At 49.8% G+C, this 18,414-nt stretch overlaps 3 protein-coding genes across 7 annotated transcripts; 2 read left to right on the top strand and 1 right to left on the bottom strand.

Moving 5' to 3' along the window:
* Positions 1-139: 139 nt before the first annotated feature.
* SKIC2 (SKI2 subunit of superkiller complex) lies at positions 140-11,103 on the top strand. Of its 2 annotated transcripts, none has more exons than XM_020974305.2 (28): positions 140-229; positions 336-448; positions 1,838-1,947; positions 2,031-2,148; positions 2,236-2,350; positions 2,479-2,553; positions 2,657-2,689; positions 2,819-3,012; positions 3,129-3,257; positions 3,698-3,843; positions 4,201-4,347; positions 4,553-4,637; positions 4,920-5,026; positions 5,651-5,797; positions 5,888-5,984; positions 6,223-6,435; positions 6,560-6,670; positions 6,810-7,040; positions 7,763-7,900; positions 8,112-8,249; positions 8,410-8,514; positions 8,923-9,070; positions 9,165-9,291; positions 9,444-9,654; positions 9,838-9,948; positions 10,065-10,283; positions 10,548-10,688; positions 10,788-11,103. In XM_020974305.2, exons 1-28 carry the CDS (start codon positions 208-210, stop codon positions 10,986-10,988), a joined length of 3,732 nt encoding a protein of 1,243 aa, XP_020829964.1. In that variant the 5' UTR covers positions 140-207; the 3' UTR covers positions 10,989-11,103. The 2 variants fall into 2 exon arrangements, with proteins under 2 accessions (XP_020829964.1, XP_020829962.1); XM_020974303.2 differs by having other exon boundaries at positions 2,657-2,710.
* Positions 11,104-11,543: 440 nt separating this feature from the next.
* On the bottom strand, positions 11,544-14,006 carry DXO (decapping exoribonuclease). 4 transcript variants are annotated; one of them, XM_020974312.2, is made up of 6 exons: positions 13,443-13,752; positions 12,940-13,307; positions 12,329-12,564; positions 11,979-12,198; positions 11,729-11,864; positions 11,544-11,629 (listed from the first exon to the last, which is right to left on the bottom strand). In XM_020974312.2, exons 1-6 carry the CDS (start codon positions 13,476-13,478, stop codon positions 11,621-11,623), a joined length of 1,005 nt encoding a protein of 334 aa, XP_020829971.1. In that variant the 5' UTR covers positions 13,479-13,752; the 3' UTR covers positions 11,544-11,620. The 4 variants fall into 4 exon arrangements, with proteins under 4 accessions (XP_020829971.1, XP_078011593.1, XP_078011594.1 ...); XM_078155467.1 differs by lacking the exon at positions 13,443-13,752 and adding an exon at positions 13,759-14,006 and having other exon boundaries at positions 11,544-11,864; XM_078155468.1 differs by lacking the exon at positions 13,443-13,752 and adding an exon at positions 13,878-14,006 and having other exon boundaries at positions 11,544-11,864.
* WHR1 (winged helix repair factor 1) lies at positions 13,965-18,147 on the top strand. The gene is made up of 7 exons (XM_020974314.2): positions 13,965-14,288; positions 14,398-14,534; positions 15,609-15,704; positions 16,114-16,253; positions 16,835-16,932; positions 17,105-17,252; positions 17,737-18,147. The coding sequence occupies exons 1-7, from the start codon at positions 14,189-14,191 to the stop codon at positions 17,780-17,782; spliced, it is 765 nt and encodes a 254-aa protein (XP_020829973.1). The 5' UTR covers positions 13,965-14,188; the 3' UTR covers positions 17,783-18,147.
* Positions 18,148-18,414: the final 267 nt, after the last annotated feature.

Genomic DNA, 18,414 nt, shown 5'->3' with positions numbered 1-18,414 from the left:
GCACTGTTCCCTTTCTACTCTCGCCCCACTACCTGCCTTATTCCTTGGCCTGAGGCCACTTCCGCCCTTCTCTCTTATGACATCACTTCGCCCTGTAGCCACTGGCACGCCGAATGGCGGCAACTTCCGCCATGCTGGAGGCGGGACTTCCGGAGCTTCGGTCCTCAACGCATTTCCGGCTTCGCGGCGATTCTGGGAGGCCGCGGTATGCTGGAGACAGAGCGACTGGGTAAAGGCTGGAGCAGATTGGGTGCTGGGAGTGGGTGTAACCTTTGACCTTTGCCCTGAGCCTGGACCTCTGCCCTCAGCCCTGACCAGTCTTTCTTGTTTCTCAGTGCTGCCCCCTCGGGGGCCCTTGGACTTGCCCCTCTGTGCCCTGGAGCTCGGATGCACTGGGCGCTGGGAGCTTCTGAGCCCGCCCCAGGTCTCGGACCCGCCGGCCGGCACCGTGAGTGAGCCCTGACCCCCCGAGGGCTGGCACTCACCCCAACCCAGAATGAACCAGTTTTTCTCCTTCTTCCCCGCAATCATTGTGATTCCATGTAGGGGAAAGAACTTTGGGCTTGTAGTCAGCAGACACAGCATCCTTCTTTGAGTGGTGCCGCTCACTCCCTGCGGGACCCTGGATCGGGCTCTTTTGGCGGGGGATGGGCGGGGGCGGTGAGGTGGGAAGAGGACCTGGCCCAGGCTCTACTTGGGCCTCAGTTTCCTCCTCTGTAAAATGAGGTTAATCATGATTAATCCTTTTCCTGCTTTCCTGATTTCATAGGGGAAGGGAGGGCTGTTGGAAGGTTTAGGTGAGAAAATGAATATAAAAATGTGCCATTGCCATTATTAATAATGTTAACAATAACAGTAATTCTTTTCAACAGTTATTCATTGAAATGTCAGTTTTTGTGCCCAACTTTGAGGAGGGAGGGGTGGGGAGAGCAGCATGTATTAAAGAAAGATGTAAGGGAAGGAAAGTGAGGTCCAGCCTTCAAGGAATTCACATTCTGGTTGGGGAGACCAAGGTACCAGGGAAGAGGATTAGTAGTGACACAGATATGTAAGTGCCCTTTACTAGGAAGCTATACTGTGAGAACTCTGGGACTTCAGAGGAAGTAGAGGCCTTTGAAGGCTGGGGGATGATGAGGTCTGGAAAAATCTAACTCAATTTAGTACAATATTGAATGCCATTTATAGTCTAGACATTTTATATTGGAAGTGGGATTCGAGGATCCTGTCCTAGTGGATTGCAAATTCCTTGAAGGCAGAGGGTAGAGCAAAAGTCCTTATCCTATTTAATCTTTCAGTTTCCTTTAGCACTTAAGTGTGTAGATAATACGTTCTTAAGAATTGGAAAGATATGAAGAATGACCACATTGTCTGAAGTCAGGGATTAACCCCCTTTTCCCCCTACTTCCTGCTCTCCTTGTCCTCACATCATTTTCTTTCCCTAAAGTTTTTACCTTTGCTCTTAATTTGCTCCCTTGCCTCTGATGATTTCTTTCCTCTCAGCATTTATTATGTTACCTCTTAGGTGAGCTAGCTAATTGTCTGAAGGTAAGTCTGGGGAGGGAAAGTCTGAAGGCAGACTGTATCTTTTATTTCTCCGTTCCCTTTAGTGCTTGTCATAGTGTAGACACATAGTATATGCTGAAGAAGTACTTATCAATGTATGCCTTTCCTTTGATCCTGCTATTCTTAAACTCTGACCTGCTCTTCACCTTCCACCTTCATTTAACAAGGAACCTTAATCTGTCTTTTTTCTCTCTTGAGCAATTTGTTCTCTTTCCTCTCTACCTGCCACTCCTGTGTTTCCCATTCTGTGTTTGTCTTCCTTTTGTTTTTCCAGCTCTCCCATGGACTACCACCCTGTGCCCCAGAGTTGCAGGGAGAGACTGAGCAACTGTTTCTGTCTTCCCCTGAATGGCTGCCCTTGCACGGTGTGGAACGTGTGGCCTGGTGAGAATGGTTCTGGTCACCTAATATGGGAGTAAGATATGATGGTGGGAAGGAGACTGATTCGTTTCTTCTGGTCTCCTCAGGAAATGGCAGAGGAAGACAGACCCCTGGTCTCTCCTGGGGCTCCCAGGAGCTCCTGTCCCATCAGATCTACAGGCTCAGAGACACCCAACCACTGGCAGAGTCCTGGGCTACAGAGAGGTTAAGGGCATCTCCAGTAATGTAAGACAGATAGGAAGAGAATAAGAGATGGATTTAGCTTCATTGTGTCACTGTGTTCTCTCCCAGGTCTTGTTGGAGGACACAAACCTCTCGGCCACAACTTCCCTGTCTCTACGCCGACCTCCAGGACCCCCATCCCAGGCCTTATGGGGCAACCCAACACACTACCCATTTTGGCCAGGTGATATTTGAGGAGGGAGAGTGGAGAGCAGAGTGAGGAAAAGGCTCCTGTGTCCTAAGGAAGCAGAGAGTGAACTATTTTTCCTTATGTACTAACTCATTTTTTCCTGCTGTTTGCCTTCCTCCCAGGTGGGATGGATGAACCTACTATAGCAGATTTGAGCACATGTGGGGACTCTGAGGAAGAGATTGACTTTGAGAAAGGTGAAGGGGGGACTAAATGGGCAGATTGAATTTTGATTGAGGATTGGAGATGGAAGGGGGATGTGGTCTCTCATTACTGTAGCTTTCCACTGTTGTTTTCCAGATCTCCTTACCATCCCACCGGGCTTCAAAAAAGGTGTGGACTTCACCCCAAAGAGTAAGAGTTTTCTCTGGTGTGGTGGAAGGGGGAAGGAAAGGTGTCAGAAGAGGCAGAAGGGAAATGGTGACTGTACTTCTATTTCTCTTGACCCCTGCATCTTGCCAGAACACTCAGCCCCTGCTCCTGGCCTCCTCAGTCTCAGCCATCTCCTGGAGCCCTTGGAACTGGGTGGAGGGGAGGAGGAGGAGGAGGAAGAGACTTCAGGAAGATTGGGGGGTCCTGGAGGGGACAGTGGTACAACCTCTACCTCTGAACCTCCATTGGTCCGTGCTAGTAGCCTGGAGGATTTAGTCCTAAAGGTAGATAGGGTATGGATGGGTGGATAACTTGGTACATTCTGTTGGGGAGAGGGTCTAAGAGTGGGATGGGATATAGAGGTCTGTGTTAGTCTGATGCTTTTTCCCTTACTCCATAGGAAGCATCAGCCCCCATGCCTCCTCCGGAACCTCCAAAGCCCCCAGTCTTGGAACAGTGGGCCATTCCTGTGGATATTACTTCGCCTGTGGGAGATTTCTACCGTCTCATCCCCCAACCTGCTTTCCAGGTCGTGAATCTCACCTTTTCAACTCCCCTATCTCCAATGCCATGTTCCATAGTCTCCTGCCCCTTCCTGATAGGTAAGATTCAGAACTGGTCCTACTCCAGACTCCAAGAGGTATACAGATAACATAAAAGCCACTACCCACCTTACCCGCTCCTGGCACAGGATACCATAACTCTTGTGTACCCCTCTGTGACATTCCCTTTTACCTTCAAATGAAGTGTGTGTAATAGGTGCCATACTAGGGCTAAAGTTGGGATAAGGAACCCTACCTTTACCTCAATATTCCTAGCCACTTTTCCCCTTCTTTTTCCTACTTATTTCTCTCTAGCGTGAATATAGGGTTATGGATCATTTTATTAAAGAATATTTCTACTTCTTCCTTTCCTCACTCACTGGATCCTTCTCACATCGTCTCTACCCTGTATCCATTCCTCTCACAGTGGCCGTTTGAACCAGATGTATTTCAGAAACAGGCTATTCTGCACCTGGAGAGACATGACTCTGTTTTTGTTGCTGCTCACACATCTGCAGGAAAGACTGTTGTGGCTGAATATGCCATTGCCCTTGCCCAGAAACATATGACCCGGTATGGCGGCAGGGAGAGGGTAGTCCTGATCTTATCCCTAACTTGTCCTTACTAGTTCAGCCCTCTTCCATCTCAGTGCCTGGGACACAAGAAGGAGTTCAGGGGAGCCTGTGGGAGATGATGACATGGAGAACAGGAGAGAAAGAAAGAGACAAGAGAAGAGATCCAATGAGGACAGACTAAAGTGGTTTAGAAGTGACCAGAGTTATTTTAGAAGGGCTTTCTGAAGGGGTGAATGTAGTGCCAGGTTTGGTAGGATTTGTGGAATGGACCTGGGGGAGGAAGAGGGAAGGAGATCTGAGCTCAGGAGCAACAACTCATGTGAGTGAAAGTTCAAAATTCCTTCATCTTCTCCAGTACCATCTATACATCACCCATCAAGGCCCTGAGTAATCAGAAGTTCAGAGATTTCCGAAACACATTTGGTGATGTGGGACTCCTCACAGGGGATGTCCAGCTACATCCTGAAGCTTCCTGCCTCATTATGACCACAGAGATCCTTCGGTGTGTGGATGTTAAGATCCTGGGATTCGGGATATGGGGTGGACCTGAAGTCCATGGCCAGAGTTGTATACATGCCTAGGATCTAGGGGGAAGGATTTAAAATTTGATTGGGAAAACAAAGTAGGAATCACAAGGGGGTCAGGTTATTAGTTGAGAGAAGGAAGTTCTAAGTATGTTTTCATCTATTTCTGTTCCTTCCACCTAGCTCCATGCTGTATAGCGGCTCAGATGTGATTCGAGACCTTGAGTGGGTGATATTTGATGAGGTCCATTACATCAATGATGCTGAGGTGAGGAGGGTGAAGCTGACGTTACCCCTAGGAACTGGCCTTTGGACGTTTCAGTCCTTTCCTGTCTAAAGGCTTCTTCCACCCCTTCACCTCCACTCCCAACTTTATCCCCAAGAAGGCCCCTATGACACAGCTTTCCTTTGAGGATAAAAGGAAAGGTCCTGGGGGAATAGGAGTTATGTCATCTTGTGCCTGATGGGGGCGAGGTAAATGGTGACTTGTATGTGTCTATCTTTATACTTGTTTGCAATGTTTGTGTATCTTTGATCTTTCTGTGACTAGCGAGGAGTAGTATGGGAAGAAGTCCTCATCATGCTTCCTGACCATGTTTCCATCATTCTCCTCAGTGCTACTGTCCCCAATGCCCTTGAATTTGCAGACTGGATTGGGTAAGGATCAGAGACAGACACAAAGGTTTGAGGTTTTGAGTGATATACTGTAGGAAAGGGGCACGTCCTATTATTTCCATATCTTTGGAGAGGATAAGCTGACGCTAACAGCCAGGAGGGCAGTCTAACTCCAGGGGGTGGGTGGTGGTAGTGATGCTGGTAATTTCCTTCAGCTCTCCCTCTTGATCAAAGATCATCACTAAACTTGGCTGGGCATGTAGTATTCTCATATTCACCATCCCTTGATCCCTGCCCCTTTGTCCAATGTAGATTCTTTGGGGAAAAGGATTGGAAGGAGGATGATTGTGGAGGCAAGGAGAATGAGTGATGGGATAAAGGCAGAAGGGTCATAGGATCATAAATTTAGAGTTAGGAGGGACCACAAAGGTCATCTAGTCCAGCCCCCTCATTTTACAGATGTGTTCACTGAGGCCCATAGGGGTTAACACGCTACGAGGTCACACACCTCACCCCTTCAGGAAGCCTTTCCCAAGGCATTTCCTAGAAGTCTTTGGACAAAAGCACGGAAATAGTCACAGAGCCAGAGATGTGATTCAAAGTGGGCAGTGGGGAGGAAGGGTGGTTACACAATGTTGTGACCTCTAACCTTTGCCCCCTTGCCAGGAGGCTGAAGCGTCGGCATCTCTATGTGATCAGCACAGCTGCCCGACCAGTTCCCTTAGAGCATTTTCTGTTCACTGGGAATAGTCCAAAAACCCAAGGAGAGCTATTTCTGCTTTTGGATTCACGAGGAGTCTTCCACACTAAGGGGTGCGTTGGGGGAGGGAGCAAGGAGTAAGCCATGGCTGGGAAGGACTGAACACCTGAGGCTTTATCTACCTTTCCATTCATTTGTCTTAGATACTATGCAGCTGTGGAGGCCAAGAAGGAGAGGACTAGCAAACATGCACAGACCTTTGGGGCAAAGCAGCCAATGCACCAAGGAGGGCCTGGACAGGTGAGATCTGGGACGGGAAGGGGGGGTGGATCTGCAGGAATGGATTCATTGCTTAATTGCTACCCTTTTCTCCCCAGCTACTTCTTTCTTCTTATCTAATCCTCCTTTCCCAAGAACCCCATTGAAATAGTTTTCAGCTCCTCCCCTTTTCAGTCTCCATATTCCTTGTCAGGGCCTCATGATCTCAGCCCAGTTCCCTTTGGTCTCAGACCCTGGCCCTTTCTTCTTTGCCCTCCAGGACCGAGGCATATACCTGTCCCTCCTGGCCTCCCTACGGAGCCGTGCCCAGCTCCCCGTGGTTGTGTTCACCTTTTCCCGGGGGCGCTGCGATGAGCAGGCATCAGGCCTCAGCTCTCTCGACCTTACCACTGGCTCTGAGAAGAGTGAGATACACCTTTTCCTGCAGCGCTGCCTTGCCCGACTTCGTGGCTCAGACCGCCAGCTACCTCAGGTATATGGGGCCTGCAGGGAGGGAAGGTTGGAGGTCTGTGGGAGATAAAAGCTGAATCAGGCTTTGGGTACCTTGTGACTCTATTGTGACACCCAAATTTTGCTTCCTCAACATTTCCTCAAAGGTACTGCACATGTCAGAGCTCCTTCACCGGGGTCTAGGTGTCCACCACAGCGGTATTTTGCCTATTCTCAAGGAGATTGTGGAAATGCTCTTCAGTCGTGGTTTGGTCAAGGTAGGATAGTAGAAACTTCTTGGGTAGGAGGGGATATGTGTAACCCTGAGAAAGTACCCAGACTTAGGAAAGTCAGATTTGGTGTCTTTGGAGGCCAGGAGAGGGAGCTTCTCCTAATTGCTGAACCCTTTTCCCCCAGGTCCTGTTTGCTACGGAGACCTTTGCTATGGGTGTGAACATGCCAGCACGGACGGTGGTGTTTGACTCTATGCGCAAGCATGATGGTGCAACTTTTCGTGACTTGCTCCCTGGGGAATATGTACAGATGGCAGGGCGGGCAGGGCGTCGTGGCCTGGACCCTACAGGCACGGTCATCTTATTGTGTAAGGGACGTGTGCCTGAGATGGCTGATCTGCATCGGATGATGTTGGTGAGTAAGTCTGGGGAGGTGGGTAGGGTGGCAGCTTCCTATCAACTCAGGAAGGCAGGGAAGGATAGCTCTCTTTCCCCATATAACTTTTTTTTATCTCTTCTAACCTTCCTTTTTCTTCTCTCTCATCTTTTATAAGGCAGCATCTCAGGGACCTCTACCTTCTTTCTTTCTTTTTTTTTTTCTTTTGTTTTGTTTTTGCTTTTTGGTGAGGCAACCGGCGTTAAGTGACTTGCCCAGGGTCACACAGCTAGTAAATGTCAAGTATCTGTTTTGAACTCAGGTCCTCCTGACTCCAAGGTTGGAGCTGTATCCACTGCACCACCTAGCTGCCCCCTTTACCTCCTTTCTTATAACATTTTGGGTGTTTCCATTATAGAAAGTCAAAGCTGGAAGGGACTTTAGATCATCTAGTTCAACTCCTTCATGTTCTAGATCAGGAGTGGGGAACCTGCAACCTTGAGACAACATGTGGCCCTCTAGGCAGAAGGTTCCTCACTCCCATTCTAGATGAAGAAACTGAGGCCCAGAGAAGGAAATGATTTGCCTAAGTTTGCATAGCTGTTAGAGCTGGAATTAGAATCCAGGTCTTTACCTCTCAATGAGAAGGGTGCAGTCAGTTCAGGTAGTCAGAGGAAATACCCTTGATTCTGGAGAGGGGAATGGAAGAATCCTTCCCATTTCCTTCTTCCAGCACTTTGATCCCTACATCTCATCCCCAGGGGAAGCCTTCCCAGCTACAGTCCCAGTTCCGCCTCACATATACAATGATCCTTAACCTGCTTCGGGTTGATGCACTCAGAGTGGAAGATATGATGAAGAGAAGTTTTTCAGAGTTCCCTTCAAGAAAGGACAGCAAGGTGTATATGCATGCACGTGTGCACATATTTGTGTGTTGGCGGGTGTTTGGGGGACATGTCTGGGTCCATGGAAGAACCAAGGAGTAGGAAGACTAGATCAGATCCTTAAAGAAAACACACGTGGGAGTTGGGAGGGGTCCAGAGCCACAGATCTGGCCTTTAAATTTCCTGAAGCCTCATCCTAGTCCCTCTCTCCTCCCCACCCTTACAGGCCCACGAGCAGACTTTGGCAGAACTGACAAAACGACTTGGGGACCTGGAGGAGCCGGATACGTCGGGTCAGCTGGTTGATCTTCCTGAGTATTACAGCTGGGGGGAGGAGCTGACAGAGACTCGGGGCCTGATCCAGGTGATGGAAGAAAAGGGAAATGGGGACATGGTGAGGGTAGGGGTGGGGACAGAGAGAATGCTGCTATCAGCATACCAGGGAAGTGACCTAAGGCAATGAAAAAACACTCCTGAGTTTATTTTTCAGCCCCTCCTCTGACATCTTGAACATCTCTTCCCAGCGACGGATCATGGAATCAGTGAATGGGCTGAAATCTTTGTCGGTGGGAAGAGTGGTGGTTGTTAAGAATCAGGAACATCGGAATGCACTAGGAGTGATCTTGCAGGTGAGGGGGAGTGGTCTGGGGACCCCTAGATTGAGGGATTGGTAAATTTCTTCCTTTGTTTTCTAACTTAAACTCAATTACATTGATATATTGTTGGGGTTTTTTTTTTTGGAGGTGGGGAGGGTTGGTGACTTTCACCTTCAAATCCCTTCAGGCCCTCCTCCATGTCCTTCCTCCATTTCCAGCGCTATCCCATGCTTTCCTTCCCTCACTATCCTGACTTAACACGTGCAATGGTAATCATTTGCATTGTTTACTGTGTCCTGGGTTTGTATTCTGAGGGCAGGATCTCCTTCATCACCCTCAGATAGGGAATTCCTTAAGGATAGGAAGCACATCTCTTGTCCAGGTTATGCTAGTCTAGGGGAAGATGGGTGTGACCTGAGTAACGCTGTTTGTCTCTCCCAGGTCTCCTCAGACACCACGAACCGAGTCTTTACAACTTTGATTCTGTGCGAGAAGCGGCCCCTTGAGGGGCCACTGCCTGGCAGTTCCAGCTCCCTTCATGTCCCCTATCCTGATGATCTGGTGGGTCACAAGCTGTTCCTGCCTGAAGGTAAGAGCTGGGTGGGAAGTGAGGCAGACACTTGGGTCAGGGATGGGGTAGGAAGGACAGGACAGGAACTTGATTCTGCTGTTCTGTCCTACAGGGCCTTGTGATCATACTGTGGCCAAACTTCAGCCAGGTGACATTACTGCCATCACAGCAAAGATGCTACGGGTGAATGGGGAGCGAATCTTGGAGGATTTTAGCAAGAGGCAGCAGCCAAGATTCAAGTTAGTAGCTTTGGATGAGAAGGGGCAGTTTGATGAATCAGGGAGAAAACTTTACCACCTTGGGGAGAAATGATTATAGGGTAGTGATGGTGTGTAGGCTCTCCAACCCTGGGAAAAGGGGGTTAAAAGGGTTTCTCATCTTTTTCTCTTAGGAAGGACCCTCCTTCTCCAGCTGTGACCTCTGCTGTTCAAGAGATGCTTCGCTTGGCTCAGGCACACCCAGCAGGGCCCCCAGCCCTGGATCCAGTCAATGACCTTCAGTTGAAGGAGGTGTCAGTGGTAGAGGGTGGGCTTCGTGCTCGGAAGCTAGAGGAATTGATTCGAGGAGCCCAGTGTGTACACAGTCCCAGGTTTCCAGCCCAGGTAAGACCACCCAGTACCTGGCTTCCCATAGGAGGTGGTTTCTTTCCCTGGTCTTTTTGCTAATATGTAGGGATGGAGTGATAGGAGAGGGGCACAATCTGTTCTTCAGCTCTTCCCCCTAAATTGGAAAGGGTAGAGGGAACCAATGTTACTCTTTCCTCCCCTTGCATCTTCTTTCTTTAGTACCTGAGGCTGCGGGAACGTGCTCAGATCCAGAAGGAGATGGAGAGATTACGGTTTCTACTCTCAGACCAGTCACTGCTCCTGCTGCCGGAGTATCATCAGCGAGTGGAGGTGGGAAGGAGCTAGATGCCTGGTGCCCTGAGGCTAGGGGGTCAGGGAGAAGGCTAGAATAGCCAGATAACTGAATTTTATACTCCTATTTCAATATCATCCTCTTCCCTATCCAGATTCTTCGGACATTGGGCTATGTGGATGGGGCAGGAACTGTGAAGCTGGCAGGGAGGGTGGCATGTGCCATGAGTAGTCATGAACTGCTTCTGACAGAGCTCATGTTTGACAATGCACTGAGCGCCCTTCGGCCAGAGGAGATTGCTGCTCTGCTATCTGGCCTTGTCTGCCAAAGTCCTGGAGATCCTGGAGACCAGTTGCCAAGCACTCTTAAACAGGTGAGGGACACATCCCTCACCATCACCCCCGTTCTCCCCCTCCTTCATTCACATAGGCCTCTGGATTTCCATCATTTCCCTTCCTTCCAGTATAGCTTCACACATCTCCAAGAAGACTTTCCTGATGAAATCCACCTCCGTCCTTCTAACACACTTCCATTATCAGACTGGGTTCTCTCTTCCTTAAGCCATAGGTGCTTTTTCTGTTTTCCCTCAGCATCTGGCTAAGGGCTTTGCCTGTTTACCTTTTCTTCAACCTTCCAGGGCATAGAGCGTGTCAAGGATGTGGCCCGACGGATTGGTGAGGTTCAAGTGTCCTGTGGCCTGAACCAGACTGTGGAAGAGTTTGTGGGAGAACTACACTTTGGGCTGGTAGAAGTTGTCTATGAGTGGGCACGAGGCATGGTGAGTTCCTGAGGGTAGGAGGAGAGCAAAGCAGCCATGCATTTGAACATCTGAATCTCTGGGAGAGCCAGAAGCTTATCACTTTTCCTTTCTTTGTAGCCTTTCTCTGAGCTGGCAGGGCTGTCAGGGACCCCAGAGGGCCTTATTGTCAGATGTATCCAGCGTTTGGCAGAGATGTGTCGTTCATTGCGAGGGGCGGCCCGGCTGGTGGGAGAACCTGTCCTGGGTGCTAAGATGGAGGCAGCTGCCACGATGCTCCGTCGTGACATAGTCTTTGCTGCCAGTCTCTACACCCAGTGATACTTCTGTAGTTCCTACCTGGTTGGTTTCTTCATGGCCCTCTGCCAAAGAACGGGTCATGAAGGAACCAATTTCTTTTTAAAAAATTAATAAAGCAGCAAATCATGCTAATGTGTGTGAGCCTGGGTATAGAATATTTCTTTAATGAGTTAACTAAGGCAGAGGGAGGACAAAAATGAGGACAAGATAGTGAAAAATGCCTTTATTGTGTGTTTAGGAAGGAGGGACCAGCCCCCTCTTGATCAGTCCTCTGGAGAAATTAGTTCCCTGGGCAGGGTGTCTTAGCAGGTGAAGGGAAGTCCTGGGTCACAGCATCCACATACCAGGTAGGCAGAAAAGCATAGGGAGCATCATGATGAATAGACACAGTAACAGGGCCACCTGGCTCCCAGGAGAAGAGGTGAACAAGCCTGGCAGGGAGAGCAAGAGAGACAAGTAAGGAGTGGGCATTCACAGGCCTAAGTCTTGAGAGAAGTAAAACTAGACATGAGTTCCTCACCTGGGGTCATCTTGAGTGACTGTGCTTTGGGCAAAACTAAGGAAAGCAGCACAGAAGTTCATACATACGGATGGATTCCAGCCTTCTCGGTAGCCTGAGGACAGAAATAGGTGGATGGACGTACAGTGGGAGACTAGAGGATCTAGGATTTCCAAGGAATTGAAGATAAGGGAAAGGATCCCAGTGTAGAACTCTGGAAAGAGTGGAGGTGTGAAAGTATGAGGTTATTATCTATTATTACCCTGATGAGCTCAAACATCTCCATGGTGGGAAAGGTTCTGAGTGATCGGATAGAACCTTCAGGATCTCGGAAGCCAGCAACCACACGTGGAACCCCAGGCAGGAATGACTGAGCCCACCACTTCAAGAGCTTGTGTCTGTGAAGCACGAGATAAAAGATCACTAGAGACCCAAGTAAACAGGGACCTAAGTATTTCGTCCTCTAGCTTTATTTTGATTTTGTATCCTCAGCTCAGCTGCATCAGTCTTACCGATAGAAGCTCCTCCACTGACCAGGGCTGTGCATTTCTTTTGAGGTCTTGAGCTCCACATAGCAGGCAGGTGGCTGTGTGGATGGGGCTTTAGGGTCTGTGCAGTCCACCTCCCCAGAGAAGAGCAGGGGATGGGTTCCTAATCGACTTCGTAACACTGAGCAGAATGCCACATTAGTGTTGACCTCTCCAGAAGGGTCCGGAGAGCCTCCAGGTGTGTCTATAGGAGGAAAAGAGGGAGTTAAAAGAAGGGCCATAAGAGAAAAGGCTTGAGATCAGAGATGAGAAAATACTTTGTAAACTACAAAGTGCTATGCTGACATATTTTAAATCCATATCAAGGCCCTCACCTGCACACATGTACTGTTCAAACTTGTATCCCATGTACATGAGTTCCCGGAGGAGAGGAGGACGAGCAAGTCGCTGTGCTCTAGCAGCAGGTGTTTCCACTTCACTCAGGTAAAGGGTGCCCTGTAGCCGTGAAGCTGCAAGCTGCCAACCTTCCCGAAGTTCATAGGGTGTTGTCAACAGCTTTGTCAGATGCCCTCGCCATGTCACCACAGCCCCTGCCAACCAGCCTGGGCCCCTATGAGAAGAGATTTACTTGTTAGGGGAAACTGGTCTGAGGGGAGGACGAATTCATCCAAAAAGGGCCAAGATTCGGGTATCCTCCAAAAAATATGGCTAAAGGAGGGAATTCTGAGGAACTTAAGTCACAGCACCAGGAAGGCTAAGGCTGAAAGAACTATTCTGGACTTCTTATCCCTTTCATCCTTTGTCTTTGATTATTCGATTTCTTTGGGACCTTGGACAGCATCTGGTTTCGAACCCCTCATTTTACAAATGAAGCAAGTAACTACAACCTGGAGGGTCATGTAACTTACCCAAAGTAACCAGCCTAAGGAAGACAACCCAGGCTTTTAGTACCTTTCCCAGGCAGAGCCGCCCTCTGGGCACTCACCCCTCTAACTGGCCTCGGTGCTCCAGGAGCCATCGAAGCAGGTGATCCAGTCCCTCCCGGGTCTCCTCGTCCCGGGGCCGGTAGCGCTCAGGGTAGCCTTCCCGGAGGTCGAAATCAGGGGCAGAACCGTGGGCTGGGGGAGGAGCAAAGTAACGCAGAGCCCGGGAGTCCCCGTGGTAGCGGCGCTCGGAGTCCAGGGAGAAGCAGCCCAGCTCGGAGGGGCGGCGATAGAAGGGGAAGGGGCCCGCGTAGAGGGAGGCATCGGTGGGCAGCGAAGGGGCCGGGCGGGCCCGCTTGGGAGGGCCCCCTGTCGCCCCATCTTTCATTTCCCCGGCTCCTCGCTTGGCACCTTGGGGCTCCATAGGCTTCTGCGGGAGCAAAGACGAGAACCCCCCCCGCCCCCAAGCCTGGGTGAGGGAGCAGACACCCCTCGCTTAACGCCTGGACAACCAAGGAGGGGTCATTTTCTTCCCTCCTCCTCTCTACCTTCTCCCCTTTCCCACCTCCATCCTCAGCTTCGCCCCAATTTTCCTCTCCATCGGGGGGAGCCTGAAGTTCTTGGCCCATCTGGACTTCTGGGGTTCTCTATTCTGATTTCTGCACCCCCCTTGCTCCTCAGCTCTGGGGTCCCCATTATGATTTCTGCCCTCCTGCTTCTGACCTGTGCTCTCCCTTCTCCCCACCCCCGCCCATGTTTCCTTCCATGTAGTTATTGAAGGGGCTTGGTGAGGCCAAGCTTCTGCTCGGGGCGGGGGGATTGGGTCGCCCCTCTGTCTCCCTCCCCCAGCCCCCTGGGTTTGTGTGACATCGTAGTAGTACCGGAAGCGCCGAAAGTGGGGAATGTGACTTGTCTTCATCTATGCATGACACAATCAGGAAGCGCCAGCCACAGACTTGCCTAGGGCTTCTCTCAGGGTGGGGGTGGATGCAGCTCTTACTCGAGGGGCAGGAGTAGGAACGTCCACTTAGCACGCGGTCCCTCCACGCCTCCACTCCGTCCCGGCGTAGCGCGGGGCTCGCGTCATCTCGCCGGGCTGGTCCCCATCTCGGCCACAGCGCTGGCTATGACGTCATCGCCCCGCGACCGTGCCGGGCCTGGGCCCGCCCCCCCAGTCGCCGGTCTCCGGCAACGCCTCATCGTTTACCCCGACATCCCAATTCCAGACCCCATTTCTACCCCCCAGGCTCTGGTCGCGGCCCCCCCACTCTCCCGTCCTCGCCAACCCTCAAGGGTCAGAGGTCCCGGGCTATGAGCCGGAAGCGTCCCCGGCTCGTCCCTGAAACCTTCGGGGCTAAGAGACGACGAGGACCGGGATGGTCCGGAGAGGAGCCCCCGGGGGTAGAGTCAGGTAACCCGGGAGGGGAACGAGGGGAGCCATGAGGGATTCCTGGGACGGCCCTCAGGGCTGGCTCCCGGAGAGAGGAGGGTCCGAGGCCCTGACGAAGCCCCTTCCCCAGGGTCGGTGCTCAGGGCTCTGCGGGAGCTGGGCGAGCTGTTCCCCCGGCGCCTCTTCCAGGACGCTCTACCTCCCGTCGCCCTCAAGAGCCAGGTGTACAGCCTCGTGCCGGACCGGACCGCGGCCGACAGGCAGTTGGTGAGGGGCAGGGGGCGGGCGAGAGGGACCCTGGGCAGTCTGGACCGGGGCATGACGGCTGTGCAGCTGGTGAAGGGAAGCACGGAGCCGGGGCATGGGCTGCTAGTGGGGGGACTTGGTCAGCTGGGTAGCTGGGTGGGACCAGGGGACTAGGGCCAGACAGCTGGTCAGAGGGAACCAAGGGCCCAGGAATTGAGCATCTGCCAAGGGGAACCAAGAGCCAGGCAGCTGGTGAAGGGGACCAGGGGACAAGAAGACCCAGTAGATGGTGACTAGTAAGGGGGACCAAAGGATCAAGGGACTGGTATCTGGTTAAGGGGACTAAGAGCCTGATAGCAGGTGAGGGGGCCAAGGGATCAGGGACCAGGGGCCAGGCAGTTGGTGTGGTAGACCAATGAATGGGGTCAGAGGCTGGGCAGCTGGTGAAGGGGACTCAGGGACCCAGGCACCGGCAGCTTGTGAAAGGGGAGCAGAAGCAATGGGGAGATGGAATTGAAGGGTGGCTGGGAAACAGCTGGCAAATAGAAAGATAGCTGGTGAGAGGAACAGCAAAACAGGCAATTTGTGTGAAGGAAAGAGAAAGATACTATATGGTGATGTCATATAGACAGCCAGCCAGTAAGAGGCATTGAGTGGACTAACGGGAGAGATGTATGGATAGTTGATGAAGGGAGACCGATTTTGAGCGTCAAACCAGCTATTAGCTACTCCTAGTTTCTACAAGCCTATACAAATGGGAAGATCTTTCCTATACTGAGAGACATATCAGAAAAGAGCCGTCCTTCACCACCTCCTCCCATTTTATCATCCTAGAATCTATTCTTCCCCCATATTAACTTATTCCCACTTTCCCCAAGCATAGCAATAGTTCCTTTTTTTTTTTAATTTTTAGGCAATTGGGGTTAAGTGACTTGCCCAGGGTCACACAGCTAGTAAGTGTCAAGTGTTTGGTCTGAGGCTGGATTTGAACTCAGGTCTTCCTGACTTCAGGGCCGTACTCTATCCACTGTGCCACCTGGCTGCCCCAATAGTTCCTATTTTGATGCCTCTCATTTTTCATCTCTCCTGGGACAGAGAGAACTTCGGGAACAAGGGAAGATTAGAGTCATTCAACTTGGCTTTGACTCTGATGCTCAGGGGATTGTCTTCACTGAGGACTTCAGGACCAAAGTGTGTGTATATGTGTATATGTGGGGTAATGGAACCAGGGATTGGGGAGGATGTTAAGGTCTAATAAGACTAATAGAAGGATTTCAAGGAAGGAGAAAAAAAGTATTGTGGAGGGAGATGCATATTCTGTGTGTGTCAGTCAGTCAGTAAGCATTTATTAAGTGCCTACTATGTGCCAAGCACAGTGGATAAAAAAGACAGTTCCTGCCCTCAAGGAGCTTACAATCTAATGGGGGAGACAATAAGCAAACAACTTTGTACAAACAAGTACTATACAGATAAAATAGGAAATAACTCTGTGTGTGTGTGTGTGTTGTGGGGGGAGAAGACACTATGAAAAGAAGTATGGGGATATCAATGGAAGGCCAAATTGGAATTTGGTTGCCCTTTCTCTCTTGTTTTCCTTCAGGCCCTGGAATCTTGCAGGGGTCAGCCATTTGAAGGGACAGTGCAGAGGTTTCTGGCCGTGGTGCTTCCAGCCTGTGGAGACCTCAGCTTTCAGCAGGATCAGATGATCCAAACCTTTGGCTTTCGGGACTGTGAGATCACGTGAGACTTGGGGCAGCATAAAACCTAGGCAACTGTCAACTACATCTATGGTCCTAGTTTAATCTTTCCCTTACTCTTTTAAACTCTACTCTCAATAACATTTTTTTTGCCTGGCAGTGATGCTTTCTCCCCCATCCTTGCTAATGGAATCATCTGGACTATCTGGGAGGGTTGAGAGATGTATATGTCACATGAGAGTATAGGATTTCTCCAAGTTGAATTTCATCACTTAAAAAAACCCCAAAGAAACATCAAGTTTTTGCAACAGTGACCCACTCTTATCCCTACCCTTATATTACCATACTGATGCTGGAACAGAACAAGGTTGGTTTTCCTCTTTTCCTTACAACATAATAGAGGAGATCAGCTTTTGTTCTTTTTGAAAGAGGAGTTAAATAGTCAATGAAAAAATATGCTGTTCATATCACCCCATGAAATTGATGGGTTTTGTTTTTTTATTTCTCCCACTGCAAAGGGACCCAAGCAGCTGCCATTCCCTCCTTCCTTAAGGTAGGAATTAAGGGGCTGTAGAGGATGATTCCTAGAGGTCACATTGTCTCTTCCCTTCCCTTCCATCCTAGGCAGCTGGTAAATGCCGGAGTCCTTACAGTCCGAGATGCTGGGAGCTGGTGGCTGTCAGTGCCAGGAGCTGGGAGATTTGTAAAATATTTTGTTAAAGGTGCTGATTTCTCATTCCCTTCTCTAATTATTCCAAAAGCATAAACCAGAGTTATTCCCCCCCCACTCCTGCCCCAACCAAGGATACTTAGGAGAGAGACCATCCCCCAGGACTAAGGCCCAGTGATCACATCCATTGTCTTGTCTCATCTGCTCTGCTCTCTTCCTTCTAGGGCGACAGGCAGTACTTGGGATGGTTCGAAAGTCCAAGTATCGGGAGCTGTCCCTTTCTGAGCTCTTAGGCAGACGAGCTCCTCTGTCTGTGCGGCTTGGCCTTCCCTACCATGTACATGATTTAATTGGAGGGCAGCTGCTTGACATGTAAGTATATAGCTTTACTTGTTCCCTTTCCTCCCTATTGCCAAGTGTTTCAACTACATCATGTAAGACTAGAGCTCTTCCTCATCATGATGATCTGTAGGCATTGCTCTTTAACTGACTACCCCAGTTTTCTATAAACATGGAGACCCTTATATCTAGACCCTAGTTTTTCCCGTCTAGCTTTCCTCTCACCCCTCCCACCCCCAGCTAGGTGGCACAATGGATAGAGCTGTGGGCTCTGGATTCAGGAAGACCTAAGTTCAAATCCTGTTTTGGACACTTACTAGCTGTGTTAGCATGGTCAAGTCGTTTAACCTCTGTCTTCCTCGCTTTCCTCAACTGTAAAATGGAATAATAATAGCATCTGTGTCACAGGGCTGTTTTAAGGATGAAATGAGACAATATTTATAAAGTGCTTAGTATAGTGCTATTTACATAGTGGACACTATATAGATGCTTATTTTCTTTCCCCTTCACCCTACAGTGTCCCCACCACATCTGGGACTCTCCTTCGCCTGCCTGAGACGTGAAGATTTGGGTTTTCTTTTCCCAATTCATCTGTTGGACTGGGGAATGAAGTAAGGTGTAGATATAACATGCAGCCAGCAAGACGTCTTGATGGAAGTGGCATCTAGGGAGGGGTTACCCCTTGAAGTCTCTGAAGTTGAGACTACTGTTCGGTTCTCTAGGTGGATGGGACAGATATCATCACTGCTGTTTACAGGTTTGGGGTTTGGACCATGCTTGCCCTGCCTTTGCCAAGGAGAAAGATTGGAAACTATGTCATGTTTTGCTTATTATCGCCTTTCACATAGGCATAATGTCATTTTGTTCTGGGGTTCTCTGTCTTTTTTTTTTTTTTTGAAATTGCCAAATAAACAATATCTTTCTGTGATGTTTTCTTTAAGTCCTCATTTAAATGTAAAATGTCTATTTGATGCTCAGTTGTAGGGATGGGCAAGGATAACTCTAGGTCTGGATGCCTCCCTCCATAACAGAATTCATATAGGAGAAAGGTAAACATTGAAAAGGGTCTCCAGTAACAGTATGGGTATTACTGTGATTTCAGTGAAAACCTACTCAAGCCTTAGAATCTGTGGTGGGTCTTATACAGAGTAGCATCCAAGTGTCACTAGGGTTATATGGGAGTGAAGGTTGTGGA

The sequence above is a fragment of the Phascolarctos cinereus genome, unplaced genomic scaffold (assembly GCF_003287225.1).
Source record: "Phascolarctos cinereus isolate Bilbo 61053 unplaced genomic scaffold, phaCin_HiC Scaffold_5;HRSCAF=322, whole genome shotgun sequence".
Classification (NCBI taxonomy): Eukaryota; Metazoa; Chordata; class Mammalia; order Diprotodontia; family Phascolarctidae; genus Phascolarctos; species Phascolarctos cinereus.
This window is presented reverse-complemented; position numbering and strand designations above follow the sequence as displayed.